The sequence below is a fragment of the Cygnus atratus genome, chromosome 6, assembly GCF_013377495.2.
Source record: "Cygnus atratus isolate AKBS03 ecotype Queensland, Australia chromosome 6, CAtr_DNAZoo_HiC_assembly, whole genome shotgun sequence".
NCBI classification, from domain to species: domain Eukaryota; kingdom Metazoa; phylum Chordata; class Aves; order Anseriformes; family Anatidae; genus Cygnus; species Cygnus atratus.
This window is the reverse complement of record NC_066367.1, coordinates 19,863,450-19,882,392: the sequence shown is the minus strand read 5'-3', so window position 1 is coordinate 19,882,392 and position 18,943 is coordinate 19,863,450. Positions and strand designations below refer to the sequence as shown.

At 36.8% G+C, this 18,943-nt stretch overlaps 1 protein-coding gene across 1 annotated transcript in view; it reads left to right on the top strand.

The window, feature by feature from the left end:
• The window catches only part of UBR3 (ubiquitin protein ligase E3 component n-recognin 3), a 105,471-nt gene that overhangs the window by 4,610 nt on the left and 81,918 nt on the right, over nucleotides 1-18,943 (top strand). The window contains 5 exon segments of the mRNA XM_050711635.1: nucleotides 8,527-8,666; nucleotides 9,053-9,211; nucleotides 10,822-10,965; nucleotides 11,592-11,641; nucleotides 16,256-16,322. Of these exon segments, the coding sequence (XP_050567592.1) occupies nucleotides 8,527-8,666; nucleotides 9,053-9,211; nucleotides 10,822-10,965; nucleotides 11,592-11,641; nucleotides 16,256-16,322 (560 nt within the window).

Genomic DNA, 18,943 nt, shown 5'->3' with positions numbered 1-18,943 from the left:
AAATGGCCTTTCTGCCCTATTTGGGAGCTACAGAAGAATGTTTGCTATCTCTTTTACTTTCTTTTGCTAAGTAAAAGACCTTTCTTCTATTCTACACCTGTGAAAAAACTGTAACAGACTGACAATAAAAAACAAGCTTGCTGTTGAGAAACCTGTAACAGTAGTCACCTTGGGATGTTTTCTGTTCCTGTTCAGGAGGCGAGGTCTCATCATCTCAGGTTGTAGCAGCTGTGATCCCCTTAGTATCAGGAAAGGCAGATCTGTTTCAGGCATGGTTCTGGGAAGCAGAGGTAATGGCTGTGTTGCTGGCATTAAGTAGATCATGTGGTTACTTTATCGACTGTCTTGCAACAGTGAATCACGTGTAGAGCATACCTGAGGCGTTGCTGCTCCAAGGCTGGCCCTCCCGGGGCGGCTCTGCCAGTCGTGCTCTTTCGCTGCGGGCCAGGAGGCTCCAGTTCTCCCAGCCCTCGGGCTCGGTTGGTAGTGCAGCCTCCGGGAGGGAAGAAGTGCTCCTTCAGACTCTTTTTCAAGAAGCTGCTGAAACAGATGCTTCAAAAGCAGAATGAAGCCCTACACGCTGTCAAGGAATTTAGACTCGAGCATTGTGAAACTACCTGAAAAGGTCCTCACGTTTAAGATTGTTGGGCTGGTATGTGTGGCATTCTGTAGGATAGCTCCCAACTCCATATAGTTTCTGTGCTTTTGTTTAGGATTCCCCAGTAATATTCAGTAACTTTTGCAGAGTTTCAAGTGAGGTCTTATCCTTGGAAAGAAGGAGATTTCAGATTGCTGGTGATTAGGTCCATAATGACAAAGCCGACTCACAAACTTGCCTGTCTTGATTTCTCTTAAGAATGTCTCTAATGAGGACTACATCTGCCTCTAAATTAGTTACTGCAATGTTTTCCAAATGGTTGACAGCCAAGTGATAATTTTGGGTTATTACTTTTAGAGCCGTGGCCTGACTAGACGCCACGTAGTTTATACATGCCTCAGGAAAACACAGTTGTTTTAGAGGAGTCAGTAAGGGCCTGAAGTGACTGTCACCTTTGGGACTCAAATGTATCAATATATGTAATTTAAACACTTAAAAGCCACAATTCTTGCTGTGTTACTTCTTGAACAAACTTGAAGAATACATGATAGTTCTACCCCTAAATTTTTTGCTGTTAAGACCAGTGTGGTTCGAGGAACAGAACAGTACTCTAAAGATTGGTATTACTGTTATATACCATACCTTGTCTGAAATTTGATTTATTTATTGTGTGACTTGTCTATTGCTTTGAAATATACCTTTATGTATTCAATTTAAGAAGAACTGGTGTTTTGGAAGTCTGTGTAGACAGTCTTGTTTAGATTTGGGCTAACCATTGTTGACTTCCAGTTCCTTTGCTTTGATCCTGCCAACTTCTAAAGCTCCTTTTATCCCTTTTGTGAGCCTATCAGCTCTCCAGGATTCTAAGTTTGCTACTTTAGGGTGGAGCATTATTTGTCTGATCTACAAGGAGCTGTCAGGAGATCTGTTGGCAGCAGAGTAAGTGTGATTTTGGGTGTACGTTTGGGGAGCACGTTCCCAAGGCACTTTTGTCTCTTAAGTTTTCTTAATGACAATTAATATAGATTCTTTCAGATCTTAGGGCACTCTTCCTTATAACTTGAAGAATATCAGGAATTTTATATTTAAAAAAAGAAGTCTTCAATGGGATTGGACAACTGAACGTGATCTAAATAAGAGTCTTATAGGTGCCCTCCTTAATGGAGGGTTCTGGCAGTTAGCTTTGACAATAATGGTGAATGTTCTTTATGTTTGAGCACCAGAGCCATTTGAATTTTACACCAACAAGGGCTGCATAATTAACTGTTGCCTTCATCAGGATCCATGTCTCAGCTTTCTGCACACTGCCTGCAGCAATAATGGCTTTGGTATGAAACACATGGGCATTACCTGTCCAAGAAAACTGCAAATTACATATATACGCATTTTGTTGGGGGCCTGACCGAAGCAGTATCTTCGTTGAAGTTGACAGCGTTTATTAAAATCCTGCATCTTACTCAGATCCTGAGGAAATGAAGATTGTTTTTACATGTGGCACTATGCAGTCACATAGACCTTTGTGAGACTGAGCATTCAGGCCGAAGTATTACATGCCGGATGTTTGACCTGCTTAAATTTTCTTGGGAAAATTTAGTTGCTTCCTTAGTCAGAAAAATATTTTGTTGACTCTATTTTTGGAAACTTTGCTTTTTGTTCTTTAAATAGAACATGTGTTTCCTTGTGCTTTAAGGTAGATAATTGATGGTACTCTGAAAGCAGCTTGGTGGGGAGACTGTATGGGAGCTAACAGTTTGGGAAGAGTGAGGTCAACAAGAGATGCATCTGATGAGAGCTCAGGACCATATATTGCATTTGCTCATGTTCTTGTGTCTCAGACCTACTTTTGAAGTCAGCTGGGAATTCTGCTTTGTGAATGCTATGCGAGGCTAAGAACTCTGAATAATCAGAAAAAATTAGAATCCAGAATTAGAATATGCCTTGTATCTTTGTCTATTTTTAGGTCTGTATATGGAAAAAATAGAGGTAATACCTTTAGACTCCACCTTGTGAAAGACTTTGGAACACAATTTCCTCATGTTTTTTTGATGTTCATGAAGTTTGCTTTTCAGAGTTGAGTTTGAAGAGTGTTCTATTCACGGCCTTCTTCAGTACAACAAAATACTAAATTAACTGCTCATTTAAGTAGTACTGTATCTTTTCTCAACTGAAAAAAGCTGTTTTTCCTGCTGAAAATTGTGGTTAGAGATCATATTCATACATGTAAATGGCTGAATTAAGATCACACTAATGATTTTAGTATTGCCATTAACAGAGCAACTGACACTTTCTACATGCAAGGGCCACACTTTGTGATCCCTGTGATATCCTCTTTGCTGTAGCTTTTTCAAAGGGGTATTAGGTTTGTAGGTTAGCTAGCTATGTCTGTTATTGTATAAGTATATTTAAAATAGTGTAAATTAAGGCTTTTCAATCAAGCAAGGTAAATGTAATCTGTACTTAGATGCAGTCTCAATGCTGTAATTATATCCCAGAGCATCTGCCCTTTTTAGAAAGGCAATATTTTTGCAGCAGAAGATGGTTGCTGTTTTGAATTGCTTGCCTTTCTATCAAAATGTTCAAATTTAACGACTTTCAACAGTGGATTTAACAAAAATTCATTCCTTCTCATTTATACTATTTCTAGGGTCTTGTGATAAAAATAGCCAAATGTACTGTTTGACAGTGGGTACTTGTCTGTTAATGAAACTCAGCATAGTTCGATCTACTACATGAGATGTTTACATCTGAGAACTAAGAGGGGATAATAGACATGCTCTTCTGCAGAGCCTCTTTGTCTGCTGTTTGTCTTAACTGGGGAGCTTGCTGCGCTGAAGGGAGCTCAGCAGAGCACCGAGCTCTAAGGGCGCTGCTGGTGACTCACTGCCTCTCTTCCTCCTATTCTGCAAGGATCAGAATATCTTCCAACTATTTGATCTATGGTTTCTAGCCTGCTAGTGTGGCTGAACATCTTGTTGTGAAGGCTTACAGCCTGGAAGGATGCACTTTAAAGGTGTTTATGGGTTTTTTCTCTTCCACGTTTCACAGGCCTCCCCTACTGATAGCAGTGTCTGTACTTTGGAGCTTTCCTGGTTAGGAGGGTTACACTGACATCTTCCTGCTAGGGTTTGCTTCTTGTTGGTGCATCCCTTGTAGCAGAAAGCAAACGCTCGGTTTTGTTTCTGAACTCTTCTGTTGGTTGCGGCTTTCTTTCCAAGCAGCAGCAGGTGAGTTGTCACTTCTCAGGCTTTGAAGTCAGTGGCACATCGATTCATCTCTCACCTTATTTTGCAGGTGAAAAGAACGAATTTAACTATTGAAATTGAATTACTAGGTGGAGGAATAAAAAAAAAAAAAAAATACCACCAACCCAAAAACCTAAATTAACAAGTAGAATAGTTTATTTCTCTGCCTTTCTACAGTTAACTTCATGTAAATTGTCATGGAAAAGTGGATTTACATAAAGCGAGGCTACAATAGATCAAAGTCCTTTTTCATCAAGACAGATTTCTAATCCTGTTTACAAAAGTTATATTTTGCTCTGAATTAAAATTTGCTGTAGTATGTGAATAGCAAAAGAAGAAGAAAAATATAAACACTCTTTACTAGTATGTGAAGAATGAAAAATCAGTTCATAAGAACTGAGAGACAATTGTAGCACGCGTTAAATATTTTCCATCTTGCTTTTTTTTTCTCTTTTTTGTAGAAACGTAAGTGTAGTGTATGTAAGCATAGCATTTGCTTGTTAGTTTAACTGTTGGGACAAAATGCTTATTCTTTTTGAAGTGTTTGGGTTCTCACTTACAAAATCTGTTTATTTTGTTTGAAAACTTTGAAACATTACTCGACATTGAGTCACTGCAATATATGGCATGAAATTCAAATGTGAATAATGTCCTAAATAAAAACTCAGTTTAAATATGGTTTATTGTTGCTGAATTGAAGAATCAGGTACAGGTTTGCTTCTGTTGCTTAGGAATTGAGTTGCTTAGGAGTTAAGTTCCAGTAGTTTTTATTTGGGTCCTGTTGTTTAGAGGAGTAATTGCTACCCAGACAAGAATCCCTGGAAGTTTCTGTTGGAGTCAGGTACTTATTGTGTTACAGTATTATAAGACTTGTGCGAACATGGACAGCCTTATGATTCAATTTAAAACAAATGACTTTTAAACATGGGGAGGCAGGGAACAAAAGAGTGAGAGAAAAGTGAGGGTAAAAATAGTCCCTCTGTATATGCATGAACTTATGTCAAGTTTCTGGAATGCAACTGAAACTTGAGATGCTGTGGGATGTAGTATAAGGAGGGCTGTGCAAATGTTCAAAAGCTGTGAAGGTGTGGTCTGGCTGGTTCTGAAGGCACTCATCAGCTGCTCTAATAACTGGGGAAGTTTAAAAACCCTTCTTTGAAGTGGAGGAGTTGGCTTCACAACGAGCCGCGTATCTACCTGATCTGCTGGTTGCAAGACATTATACACATTCAAATTTGAGCTGGTTCTCTCGCATTGTCGGTTTTTTTTTCTGTGTGTTTTGCTCCCCTTCAGGTGAGCAGGGGAAGGGATGATGATGACTTTGCACTGAAAGTCACAATGAAATTGCCAAGGAGGCAGGTCTGTGTTAGTGGATTTAAGCTGGCCCAGTGAAATGCCACTCTAGATGTGTGTGCACGCACGTGTGCGTGTGTATATATATATATTTTGAAGACTAAGTAACTTTCTGCTAGCTTAGCTTCCTGAGCTTGCCTAAGGCAGAATTGATTGAGTGGCAGTGCTGGAAGAAGTAAGAGGGCAAAAGGCAGAACTGTGGCAGGACTGACCTAGTTCAACTTAAGCATTTGTGGAACTGCAACCTAAAGGAAAGGGGTTATTTTACCTGAAGCCACCTCTAAAATACATTTCAGAAATTCACAGTAGAACTATTAAAGGCAGAAACAGAACGAGAGAATGAAATGAACCTGGAAAGTCTAAAGTGAAGGTTGCTCAAAAGTCAATATGTTGCTTATATTAAAAATGCATGGTGTTTTTTACTATTAACTAAATGTTAAGTGTTCTTCCACGCTGTACAAATAAGATATCAATGCAGCATAAGGAACTTCAAGAATTATATTTGGGGTCGTGTGGACAAGATCGCTTGTTAAACTTCGAATTCTATTTAATTGCAAGTTACTGTGTTATTCTCTCCTTTTACTGAAGTTAGCCATGGCTTTTGTTGGAAAAAAAATTTCAAGAGAAGGAAAATGCATAGGAAACAAAATGACTCAGTGTATTTTTGAGTTAGAGAAAAGAATAAAGGGAAAAAAAAAGATGATATTGTCCGCCTGTAGACTTGTATTTTAGTACTTTGATGTTAGCTCTTCGCTGAGATAGGTCTTGAATATCTCCAGCTAATAGATTGGTACTCTCACTGAGACACTTGTATTCTTAAAGCTCATTGTAGTGTAATAAAAATATTTACAAGGAAAAATGTGCAGCACAAGAAGTATGAAATCATAAAGATTAAACAAACTACAGGCTTGTAGGAAAAAGCCTTCCTGCAACACTGAAAGCATGTAACAAAACTTAGATTAAGGTGGCCTGTCAGCCGTCTAGTCAGTCTTCCTCTCTGTAGTTATTTTAATTTTGGACATTCTTTGTAAAAATTAATTAATATCTAGCTTATATCCACCTTTCATAACCACCTGTTGGAGACAACCTACTTCTTCCTGCTCCAAGTCATGGAGTTCCAGAGCTTAATGTCATCAGGAAAGATTAGGAAAATGTTCATTGTTGTCCCTATTTTGATTGTTTCAAAGTGCTGCAGAAGCATACATTTTTGTAGATGAACAATTATTTCTCAGATGCCATGGTAAGGAAGCTCTTTTAGAAGTACAAGGAACTGATTAAGAAATAGCACTATCTGCTGTCTGTCCAGTGACTGACTGTGTAATCCTTTGGTGAAGTTTGTCGTAGGTGTCTCTTCCTTTCTGTATTAAAAGCTTCAATTTGTTTCCTCCTCATCACAGCTTGAGGTTCTGTCTCTTCTTTAGTTAAAACAGTTGTTTTTAAACTCTGAGGAACTTGGAAGCCCTTGTCTGGTATTTTGGTCAATATTAGTAGAAGAACGGTACAGCACCCTGTAAAGGCAGTGGAGTTTGGAGTGGAATAGAGGACCACTATTTCAGGGTTGCAGAAGTACCATCCAGTGGCAGGATTGTTGTGTTCCGTGTGTGGCTGGTTGGCTGGGTTGGTTTTTGAGAGTTCAGGATAAAACAGTCTCATAAGCAAATATTGTAGACATGGATCCAGTCAGATTTCTTCACAGTAATTCTTTCCTTGTGTGTCTTTAAGCCTGTATTGTTATTACTTTTGATCCGTTCTTACAAGGGTAGTGGTGAAAAGGAAACCAAATGCCGTTAAGACTCTACTATATTGCGGCTCAGATAATGTGAGGCTTGTGACTTATGGCAGTTCAGATTTCTGTATGTGGATGAGTCAAATGTGGGTGACAGAAGCAAAAGTGAATGACTTTGTGAATGCCATTCACTTTTGTGAATGACAAAACTGAAAGCCTTCCTTTTGTACGTTAACTCAGAAGTTGTTAGCTGTCACTGAGCTCTTTCTCCCCAGGAGTTTTTTCCCCAGGAATGGGTAGGCTGTATATACAAACAGCCGATCTGGCTACTACTATATTTGTTTACCTTTTTGTAATAAAAAGTGTTATCTGTAATGGGTAAGAGCACAGGAGAAGCTGTTAGTGTTAAGTCTTGTGAAGATGCTAGCCACACTTCAGTAAAAACAGAGAGAAGAAGATGCTGTCTTCATCACTGGGCTCTTGTATCTTTTTTTTATCCTAAGTTTTTTTGTTGTTCTTTTATTTCTTTCCTGTCTTGAGGGTGGTACTTGGATGGTCCTCAAGAAAAAGCGCTCTCTAGAGAATACCAGGCTTCTTAGGGAACTTATAGCATAGTGAACTTATAGCATATAGTGAAAGCATGAATAAACTTAGAAAATAATTTTCATATTCACACAAAGCTGTATCTCACTGATACTGAATCAATCTCTTAATCTTCCTGTTGAAAAATTACTAGTAAAGTCTAGTGAATCTTTTCAGTAAAATGTACTCTTAAACTATGTGTGTTTAGACGTCTTTATTCCTTCTTAGCTGCTTCTTTGACATAGGTAAATAAGTCTTTGGTGTTGGTAAATGCCCTTTCTAAAAATAGATTGGGAGTAGAGAAGTATTCAGTGGCTCTTGAGTCAGGCTTATGTTAAGTCAGTGGGAAATCATTCTGTCTGCTCTAATGGGACTTGGCTCAACCTCATGTTGCTGTGTAGTAGCCAAGCCTCAACTACCACCAAACAGGAATTCTTCAGAGAAGAAATGTTTTCTTTTATTTTTAAATGAAGCAATTAGTGTAGTTCTTGTAGGGTGTTTCTATCATACTTTGATAAGTAAATCTCAGTTGGTATACATTTGAAGTAAATACTAATCCTGTGAATTCCAATGCTTTCAGAAGTTTTTATTTATGTCAAAAGACATTAAAAAGTCATCCTCTGACTGATGTCCTGAAGAATCAGGCCAGTGTTTGACTGTTTCAGATAAAGAAGAGAAACTGTTTTAGATAAATATTTTCGGTCAGATAGCCTAGAAATTGGGAGGTATGTCTAGATGAAGAAAATCCTTGTTCTTCTAATTGTTAAATGAAGATGTCTCTAATGTGTGAGATAAAACTAGGTATGTTAACTTTGGGAAGGGAAATAAATTTGACAACTTTATAATTCTTTGTATTTGGAAACAAGGTGGATTTGAACATTGTGCTTGGAATTTCAGAATACCATTTCTACAGCATCTTTAATGTAAAAGTATATGCTCTGAAAAATGGAAAATGTAGTGGCTTTCTTGATGTATGGTAATTCTGCTGAACTGTGCTCGGCTAACATTTTTCTCATTTGTTGTAGGTTTTGTAAAAGACACCGGATTAAGTCAAATTCAAATGTTCCATGTGTCCCAAAAGACTTGTTGATGATGTCAGAATTGGTTCTTCCACAGTTCATCTTTAGCCTTATTCAGCACTTACGAGAGGGATATAATGAGCCTGGTATGTTTTAAATTTGCATGTCTCTAGCATATCTTACTATGCTGCTATCTCTTCCTTTGACATATGAGACACAATACACAAATACGTGCATGCTATCTGTAGTTTATATCACTGAATTGTGTGCATCTTTTCCTAACCATGTTGCTGCCTGGTGAGACTATTTTATTTTCTTCTCTGATGAAGAGCTTTTTAATTATGTCTTAAGGGTTACACAGCATTGTGTTGAGCTCTTCCAGAAAATGAAGTCAAGATTACACATGTGAATTTTAGAGCATTATAAATATAAGCTAATTCCTTTTGTGTTAGTCATAGCTGTTCTGCCTTGTGTAGGTCTTGGCTAGTTTACATTATGTTTATACCAAAAGTTCTTGTTATGTGGCTTTCAGCTCTTGATCTACCATCAGAGAAAGACCTTCATAAAATCCTCCAGGTTTTGGAGCCTCATGTTTCCTTTCTAGAAGACTTGACCAAAATGGGAGGAGCGATGCGATCAGTTCTTACACAGGTTTTGACTAGCCAACAGTTCTACAAAGATCTTAGCTCCGGTATGTTTGTGTTATTTCTAGTAAATAAATTTCTAAATTATGAAGACTTTAAGGGTTTAAGTTTTATCACTTCAGAGATGCATGTTTTTATCTAGTTTCTCAAACCCCTGAAAATTGCATGTTTTTAGGGATATATTTTGTTGGTGATAGAAGGGGGGTGGGCTTCGGGAACAACTGGAAGCATTTCTTATTAAGACCTATATAGCAGTAGATCTCTTATCTTCTGTGTCCCAGATAACAGCATAAAGAGGCATCGTTTCAAATGAGTTTTTGCAATAAATCCACTCACTGTAAAGTGAAGTGAACATGGTAGCTTACTGCTGCCAAATAAGATGCATTGTGTCTAGTGGAAGTGGAACATGTGTAATATATTTTGGGATCTGTTCTCACAGAGGTTACTGGAGGAGACTTGAATGGCAGAAGGCCATCATATGTACTGCACTTCTGTGAAAAGCTTTCTTTTTCTTAAAAATAGTCAATTCTGTACAAGCAATTATTTGTTCTATCCTGTTCTAAGTGACAGTGAATCTAAAAACGCTGGGTAGTCAGTCTTAACGCTCTCCCTTTTGCCCCACCCCAAATAGCATAAATTAACTCTGTCTTGTTTTCTTGTAATTAGGAGGTATCATTTTTGAGTCCTTTGCATAGGTATGGAACAAATAGTAATTATTGTAGCTTGGCAGCAGCTGACTGTACAAGCAATCTTCAAATCTTTGAAAGGAGAAATGCTGCTGCAGGGGCAGTTGTCTTTATCGTGCCTCTTTCCTCTTTTTTGCTCCTGTCTGATGGTATTTGAATGGGAAAAATTTAATGACGTCTCTTCTCCTACATGTGATGGAATTCCTGAGAGAGAGATGTGGAATAGGAAGTAAGGCTTTATTATTTGGACCTTTGGGATAGACAATATGTGTCTAGATAGGGAAAGCAAAGAAGAAGATAGTAAAGCAGAACCTGCACTTCTAGCTTTGAGCGTGAAAGGTGTATATCTGAAAGGATGCTGGCATCTTTCATGATTTATTTTCCTTAAACTTTAGAGGAGCAAACTATCAGGTTTTTATCTTTTCCTTATAGTACATTTTTTCTTCGATTCATTTCTTTATGTAAATTTTATATCCAAAGCATACAATATGACTTGCCTTCATCAGACTGTTCAAGTGGTAATATCTTTTGGAATAATTTTTGTTAATTGAAGCTGCCAAAACTTGAACTTTTCTTTCAAAGTTCCAACTATCAGAATGTATATATGGAGTATTATCATTACAGTTCCAGTCCTCTGGAAATCTTAGGTCCTTCCTCCCCCCCCAAAAAAAATCTTGTTTGGGGTTTTTGTTTGTTTTTTTGTTTCTCCTGTGGTGTTAATGGTGGCAATGCTGTTAAAATGGAAGTTAAGTACATTGTTTGGAAGGAAACACCAAATTGGAAGGTGAAAAACAGAATGTCTTTGGTCTCTTGGATTTTGTTTTATTAGTTGAAAAACTTCTTAGTTTCTACTTCTCAAAATTGTACAGCTTATTAAAACATGGACCATTTTTAGATTGCTTGTATAGAGTATAATATATATGAACCAGGTAGCTGTTGTACTGTAACGCTGTTTTACATATGTATTCAAGGTGTTGGAGAGAATGCATGTGCAAAGAAAAGTCATGAAAAGTACCTCATTGCTTTGAAAGGCTCCGGACTGGCATTTCCTGAGGATAAACTTACATGTGGCATGCAGGAACAAGGAGCTGGTACTAGCACGTTAGCTGTTCAAGGTCTGTGTAAAAACGTATTTAAGATAAGACTTGATTATTGTTATATATTCAAAAATATATATTCAAAATATATGTATACTTTACCTTGTTTTAAAGGCAAATCTTAATGAAACGTGTAGAATTACCTGTTATTTAGTGCACCGCCAAATTACACGACTCAATTCTGTCAACAAAATTAAACATGTTCACTTCTTGCTGCTGAAATACCAAGCATCATTTTCCTATTGTAGAATTAGTGGAATTTGAGTAGGCAAGATGAAATTGCTCGTAGTGGAATTTTGTCATTGCAACTAAGTTAAATGACCTGTTCCTACAAAAGTGCTGTGGAATTTTTTGATCAGTGAAGGCAGTTGGAGGTTTTTTTTTTTTTTTGCAATTTCTAAAAGAACATGTCTCTAACTCAGTACATTGAAGTTTTGCAATTGAACGTATTTGCAAATCCCACCCAGATTTTGTATTCTGAGTATTCCTTGGAAATCTGACCCCAGTTTCTCAGTCCAGTGCTGTGTATCTTTTTAGAAAGTTAATGTTTTTTCATTTCATACTGGTTAATTAAATATCATAAAATATTCTTCTTTCAGTATAAGACTTACGAAAGGAATTTCTAAATTTTCTTATTTCAAAAGGTTTAGCAGGTGCTACAGCAACATCAGGACAAGGGGATTCTTCAGATGAGGTGAGACTGTTTTTAAAGAATATAACGAACTGCAACAGAATATTAAAAAGAGAAATTGCTTGCAGCCAAATCCTACAAACCTTTACTCTTCTGTCTACTACGTTCTCTCCATTTTAGTAATTGGAAATAATGGAGACGTAAAGGAACAGATCTCATGTCCTAAGGACGTCTTGGAAAAAATCCTTATTTCTGCTTATATTGTTTCAGTTCAATTTATATAAGTAATATAGAAGAAACTTGTCTAAGTACTTCAAAAGTCACTATCAAGTAAAGTGGGCTTGATTAAAGCAAACTTAAAGCATGTGATGTTCAGAATGATGTTAGCAGCTTTTGGCACCTGAGAATCCAGCTGAACTGGTGATAGTAGCAGTGAGAATTTATCTGCAGAGAAATTCCCATGTGTAGACTTGACCCTATTTACCAAACATACTGTGTGGGAGTAAAAAGGAGGGAATCTCCTATACTGAGATATAATAAACAAGTGGAACTTAATGTGGAAAGTTAAATTCTCATAGGGTTACTTTTTCAACTTCTTCGTCCGTCTGTCTGTCCCACCCCACCCTTACTTAAAACTTAATTTCAACTAGTAAGCCTTCAGATTGATTCTTAGAGATATGGTAGGGTAGTATAACTACTTTTGAATAACGTTAAGTATAATTTTTCATAGAAGTTCTGATTATTCTGAATTCTCTGAACGGTTATTGAAGTAAAACAATTGTTTGTGTCTATCTGAAACAGTTGTATGACATATTTGCCTCTGTCACAGGCACAACAGCATCTGGTATGCTTTCAGCAGTGCTATTTATAATTTGGCATTTTCCAAGTATTGCTTGTTGTTCTTTCACCATCACTTGACAAAAACAAACAAACAAAAACCTGCAAAAGACTGCTAGCAACATCACTTTTAAGGCCCAGAAATTAAAAAGGCAGTTCAAGTTAATGTTAATAAGCTCAAGTAGTATTTTTGACTAAACTTAAAATGACTTAGCATCCTTCCTGGTGTTTTACCTCTGGAAGTAATGGTAACAGAGGAGTAATCTGAAGTTGTAAGAGTCTGAAGAGAGATCAGATGTCAGCAACACTACCTCCATCTTGGACATCTTTCCCAGAAGTAGAGACAGAGATGTATGTTAGGGGGAAAGAATTTTTTATCAGGGTAAGTTTTAAGGCAAAGATATTTTATTTATAAATGAGGAGGGATTTACGGCAACTACACTACAGCTTGCCAGTTAGAGACACCTGCTTTCTAGAGAGACTTTTTTTTCTGATCTCCAGGATGTGAATAGCCGTTTATTGTATGTAAATATTTTACTATGTTAGCACAGATGTGATTTACCTGAGTGGAAGTTCTGTACATGCTCACATGCCTGGGATCAATATTAAGATCTTAATTACATTATTAAGATACTTTTATATATATATAAAAAAAAGCACAAGTTCCTATTTTGAAACTTGCATTTAGAAATTAAAAAAGGAAAAAAAAAAAAATGGAGGAAGTAAAGTTGAAGGTAAAAACAATAAGTACTAAAAATGTAAATGATCTTTAATGTATATTTGTGCTTCTGGATTTTCCTTTCCTATTTTCAATAAAATCCCATTGATATAATGTAGAAAGATATTAAAAATAATATTGAGGCTTTTTTTTAGGAAACAGAACAACAAAGAGGAGGCATTCTATAAATGTGGTACTAGATTAGTCTACATAAGTAAATCTCAGTAGCATTGCTGAAAGAAAGATGGCTTTTTTTCCCTTTTATAATCTTTCATAATTGTGGTCTGCTTACCAAATGTGAATTATTGAAAAGAAAGTAAAAAAGCCTAAACAGAGCTATGCAGGTGGAAGGTGAAATGCGTATTAGATAAATGAGTTTACTAGAGAAAAGCTAACTGGAGAGTTGCTCATTAGAGAAATGAGGAAGAAGTTCTATTGTTTCATGACTTCTCTTCCTTCCCTCCATCTATTCCCATATGTTACAAAGGGTACTTACAGCTTCTTCTATGCTCCAATATAATCTCTTATAGGAGAGTAAAGCTATGATTGAGTTTAGAAACGTAGCAAGAGTACACTTCTAACTTGTTTTTCTTTCTCTGATATTTAAGATGAATCTAGAAAGGCTAGTGTACTTTCCTATGAGGTGAGTTTTAAAAGTAGCACACCGATGAAGAGCTAGATTGTGAAGGATATGAATTAAAGTAGTACTTCCTTAGGGAAGTAAGTAACTTGAAAAGTTTTGCATAGTTCAGTGTCTGGCTTAATTTCTACAATGGTAGATGGTTCTAAGTTAAAAATGGATTGGATAGATAAATTTATGCTGAGATGTGGGTGGTTTTTTTTTGGTTTTAGTTTTTTCCCGTAAAATGGTATAGGTATATTTGTGCTTTATTTTTAAAATGCTTTGTGTTCCAACCTGTGATATTTTGGAGACAACTTGCCATTAGTTTCCTTCATTAGTTTTTCCCCCTTTGTATCTTCCTTTGTACAAAAGGAGGAAAAAAAAAGACAATTTCTAAACCTTTCCTATTTAAGAGAATAGTATATTCCAATTAATAAAACCCAGTCCATGGACACTTTGACTACACTGATGGATAACTGTATTGGATATCTCATTTTGGCATCATTGTAGTTTAATGAACGCTAAAATGACATATTACGTAGTTATATAAAGTTGTTGATTCCAGTTTTTGTTTAATGTAATAGTACAAAAATTAGACCATTTTATAAAATGGTATCCGATATTACATAAAATTTATTATTTGAAATTTAGACAGAGGTGGCACACCTTAGGCTTAATGTTAAATATTCTGTTACGTAAAGCAAATCTGCATATATTTCTGGTATTATTTTTGTGTACTAAGTGGGTAAAAACAAGGTGTTCTACGTTTGCTTTCTCACATGCTTATTCTTTATCCTTTGCCTTGGGAAACACAGTGTGACCTAGTACTCGCTGTCTCAAGGCTGTTAATTTTTCTGCACTTGACATTAAGATTTAATCCTACTATACTGCAGTAATGGAAACCAACTATCTAGTGTCATTAAGGAAAAAACAGTTCTCAAAAGTATTTCTCAGTAAGGCAACACATCTTCTTTTTAGTGAAATAATCTTCATTGCAACTTTTGAGGTAATGTTCAACATTTTCCTCATAAACAACACATGTTTACCCTCCTATATCGCCAGAGCGGCGGTGTTGGAGGTCAGAATCCAACACATTAATTACAATTTGTATGCTCAAATGCCTTATTTTCTGATTAAGGCCTCTCTACCACCTCTCTGGCTTCACTGCGGCTGCTGGAAAGGCTGGTAGACCTGAAGGTGTCACCTGTCTAGCAACAGGAATTTTGAATCCTTGTCTTCAGGGCAGGAGACTTAAATTGCAGACTCTTCCAGCAGTAGTAGTATCATAATCTCTGCCGGTCTGATTTTTGTTTGGCACCTTTAGCCTCTCTGGTGGGGGGAGCGATCAGTGACAACATGCTGACAACTGACTGCCTCCTGAGCGCAGAAGTAGCACGTGTTCACAAAGACCACAGGAGATCTAAGGGTTCAAATGTGTGTCCATCTTAAAAGTTGGCTACAGGTTTTTTTTAGATGGAGGTACTGAAGAGATGAGGAAAAAATCAGATCTTTCCTTAACGTGATACCTTTGGTCAGTCCTTATATATAAAATATGAATAATTTTTCTCACCAATGAAGAATAGTTTCTTCTTGTGTTCCATGTTCTTTATCATCCCTCTTGAAATTTGGAACTAAAGTAGGACCTTTGATTAGAGAAGGTTGATATTGATTGATTACCCTTAGCCGTAGATACTTGCACATTAATTTTCTCTCATTTTATTAGTACCTGTAGAATTTATTGTTTATGTCAGGGTTTCATTGGGACTGCTATTGTTAGAAATGAGAAACAGAACATTTAATATAGTCCTCTAATGTCACATTATTTTCTAAGTGTTACATTTTGTAAAGTGGTGGTGATGTTTTTAACTTGCATTGCATTTTAGATCCTTTGCTGTTTTGTTTGCAGAGTGCATTGAAAACTTCAGGTGACAAATGCCTGCATAAGGTGTTTGCTTTATTCTGTAGGAAACAAGCAATTAGAATTGGTCTTTATTCTTGGACTTTATTCTTGGAACAAAACTTTGTAATGATTAGAAAATATGCAGCTATTTGTGTTGCCAACTTTGAGTCGAAGTGTTGGCTGGTAAGTTTTTTAGGAAACAAACAAAAAGAATCCTTATTGATGAGTAAAGAGAAACCTTGGGTGTGCAACATTTAGAAAATTTTTAGTGCTAAATTAAACATTTTTGTAGCAACCAGTTTCAGAAATCAAAGCAACCAACTGACAAAATTATTGAAATAGATGAAGTTGTCTGAACTTGCAGATCATAATGTTGCCTGTAGGAGGAAAAAGAACAATTTAAAGAATTGTTTTCCCTAATGAGTTGCACTGACTCCTTGGTTCCTGTAAACAGCAGAAGTATTTTGTGGTAAGAAAGTATATTTAGGGCATCTCTGTTTTAGCTTGATAGTTGAACGAGAATTTTGAGAGCATATAGTCTCTTGGCAATAAATTCCAAATATACGATTATCAACTTTTTAAACTCTTCCTCTACCCCAGGAGGACCAGGATGGTAGCCAAGGTGTGGGCAAGCGCAAGAGGGTGAAACTAAGCAGCACCACCAAAGGTATTTATAAAGTACTGATTTCAGTATATCATATTTGCTTTATGTTTATCTTAAAGAATTATCTAGGGGTACTCATTCACTTCCCAAGCACTGTGGTGCTGCATGTGGCAGGCATTAAACATAATAGTCTAAAACAGAATAGCGAGTGAAATGATGCTAATTTGCAGCTTCGATTTCTCTTGGGAGTGATTATCACTTTCTGGAACTTCATTTGACCAACTGTTTTGTCACTTTCGTGTTATAAGTTGGCATCTAACAATTCATTCTATTTTCACTGTGTGGCAGGCAGGATTGGAATACATCTTGGCAAACAGGTTTTTGATGTATTTGTTCTTGACAATTTTTTTTCATTATGCCACTGTACAATGTGATTATGTTCTCAGCCAGGCAGTAATGGTTCTCTCTGGTTTTGGCTGGTCTTTCTGTAATGTTTTTGTAGTCATGCTTAAGAAAAGATACGTGGATGAAGTCTCCTTTGAAACCACTTCATTATTTTCCTAGACTGAAACTAATCCTCTGTACAATTTCTAGTCCAAGATGAACAGCACTCTTACTGAGGTCAGTGCAAGTTCTAATTCAAGAATGAACGTAGGCTAGAGATGAGGTAGCCTTATCTCATGCTTTTCCTTTGTGTTTTTGTGCTAAAAAGTGAAGGGTTTGAATACTTTTTTTTTTATGAGAGTATGTGTGGACTGACATCACAAGCGGAAAGAAATTGCAAGGTTTGAGAAAAGAACATTTGGGTGAAAAACGATGGTGGAAGTTTGAAAAAATTCCTGTAAAGGTGTTTAAGTGAAGATTTGAAGCTTGAATTTGAAATGCAGAAGTTCCTGAAGTCAATAAACAGATATGAAAGTGTTGTGATGGCTATGGGAAAGGAAGACTGATTATTTCTGGTGTTTTCAGCTTGAATGAAAAAGTTTGGAAAGTTGGAAAAGCAGAAAACTAAATATTTTGGCAGGTGTGTTGCTGAGAGGTGAAGCAATGATATGTGAAAGACCATGAAGGCTCTGCAGGCAGAGGTACCTTGGTTCCTGCATACTGCAGCAATAAGTGTTTATATAAGTAGGGATGAGAGAGACTCAGAATGAATCAGGAATGTGACAGATTAATAATGTTATGGAAAATGTGGTAGATTTGGAGAACTGCAGGCAATTTACTGACACCCCAGGAAAGCTCTCTTACTTAAACTGTTAAGTTTCCTAAAAGATAAGTTAGTCAGATAATGCAAGAAAAAGATGATCTTTTTTTCTGATGCGAAATGATTGATTATGGAAAACGGGCAGGGAGGAAGCCCATGTTTAGAAGTTTCCTCAGTCTGGAAAACAGTATGAGCAGTGGCATTTCAGGAAAAGTGGTTCTTTAATTCAACATTTGATTTCCCCCCAGGATTGTAGTCTTCCCCCCCTCTGAGGTCCCAACATGGACTGTGCTCATGGTGTTGGTAGCTCCTAATATCAGCCCCAGAGGAGGGAGTCTGCCAGTGGGGGAAGGGTAAGTATCTGTTTTTATTAAATATTGAATAGTTTTCTGAAGTTTTCAGTATTCATATTTTATGTCCAATATGGTATAAAATAAGAGTATGAAAAGAAAATTTTAGAAAACTGAGTATTGAATAAAAACAGATTTACCTTTTCCATATAAGCAGACTCCCTTTCCCATCCTAGGTCTTTAGCGGTACTGTCTTCATTGGGGGATTATTTATATACCGGTGATGTCTTGGTACACTAAGACTTGTATTCCATGAAGGTGTTTAAAACAGTCTGTGGAGTCTTTTGTGGCACTGGGAAGGAATAAAAGGTTTCTTTAAAGAAAACATGGTTTTTATCCTGAGGTGTCATTGATACACGTGTGTGACTGAGTATTGAGAGACTTTTCTATTGTTACTTTGTTTTAAAACCTGCAACCATCTTAAATATGTGAAGTTTAGGACAATTTTAAACCCACAGGCACTATTTTTAATTTGCTGAAGGAAATTTAAAATCGTGATAAAACTATCATTTTTTTTCTTTTTTCGCAAGAGTGGGAGCTTTAGTCCCAGTGTTCTTGACAAATTTTCCAAGTTGGGTAAGAGCATTCTGCCTACTTAAATTCTGTAGCAGGTATAATTGGATATATATTCTTCTGTCCCTGACTGAAGCTGCTGTATAAAACAATTAGTATGCGTTGTACAACTGTGGTACATGTCAGAAAGCTTCGCATCAGTGACAGATAAGGTGTTGCGTCACTTGTCTTCATGCCGGGTGTTCTCACTCAGGGCACTTGGAATGTACCTAAACCTGTGCTGTCTGTTCTGTGGACAGAGGACTTCAGTCTGCATGGCTACCAAGCTTTCATGGGCAGTAAATTCACACACGTAATTTCTTAACAAGAGACGAGGAGGAAAATGTAAACGATCATCACACGTTTGCTGCAGTAGGTGATGTGTAACACTTTACAAAGTATTTTGTAAAAATTATAACATCTTTCATGAGTCTGTGAAGGTAATTTTTTATTTCAGCGCTTGTAGAATATATTGAATAAAATACTCTCTTCTTTGTGTGGCTTGCTAGAGTCTTGAGGAGATCCCTAAAATTTAAATTATTCACTGTTTCTCACAATCTTTTGCAATTCCTGAGATG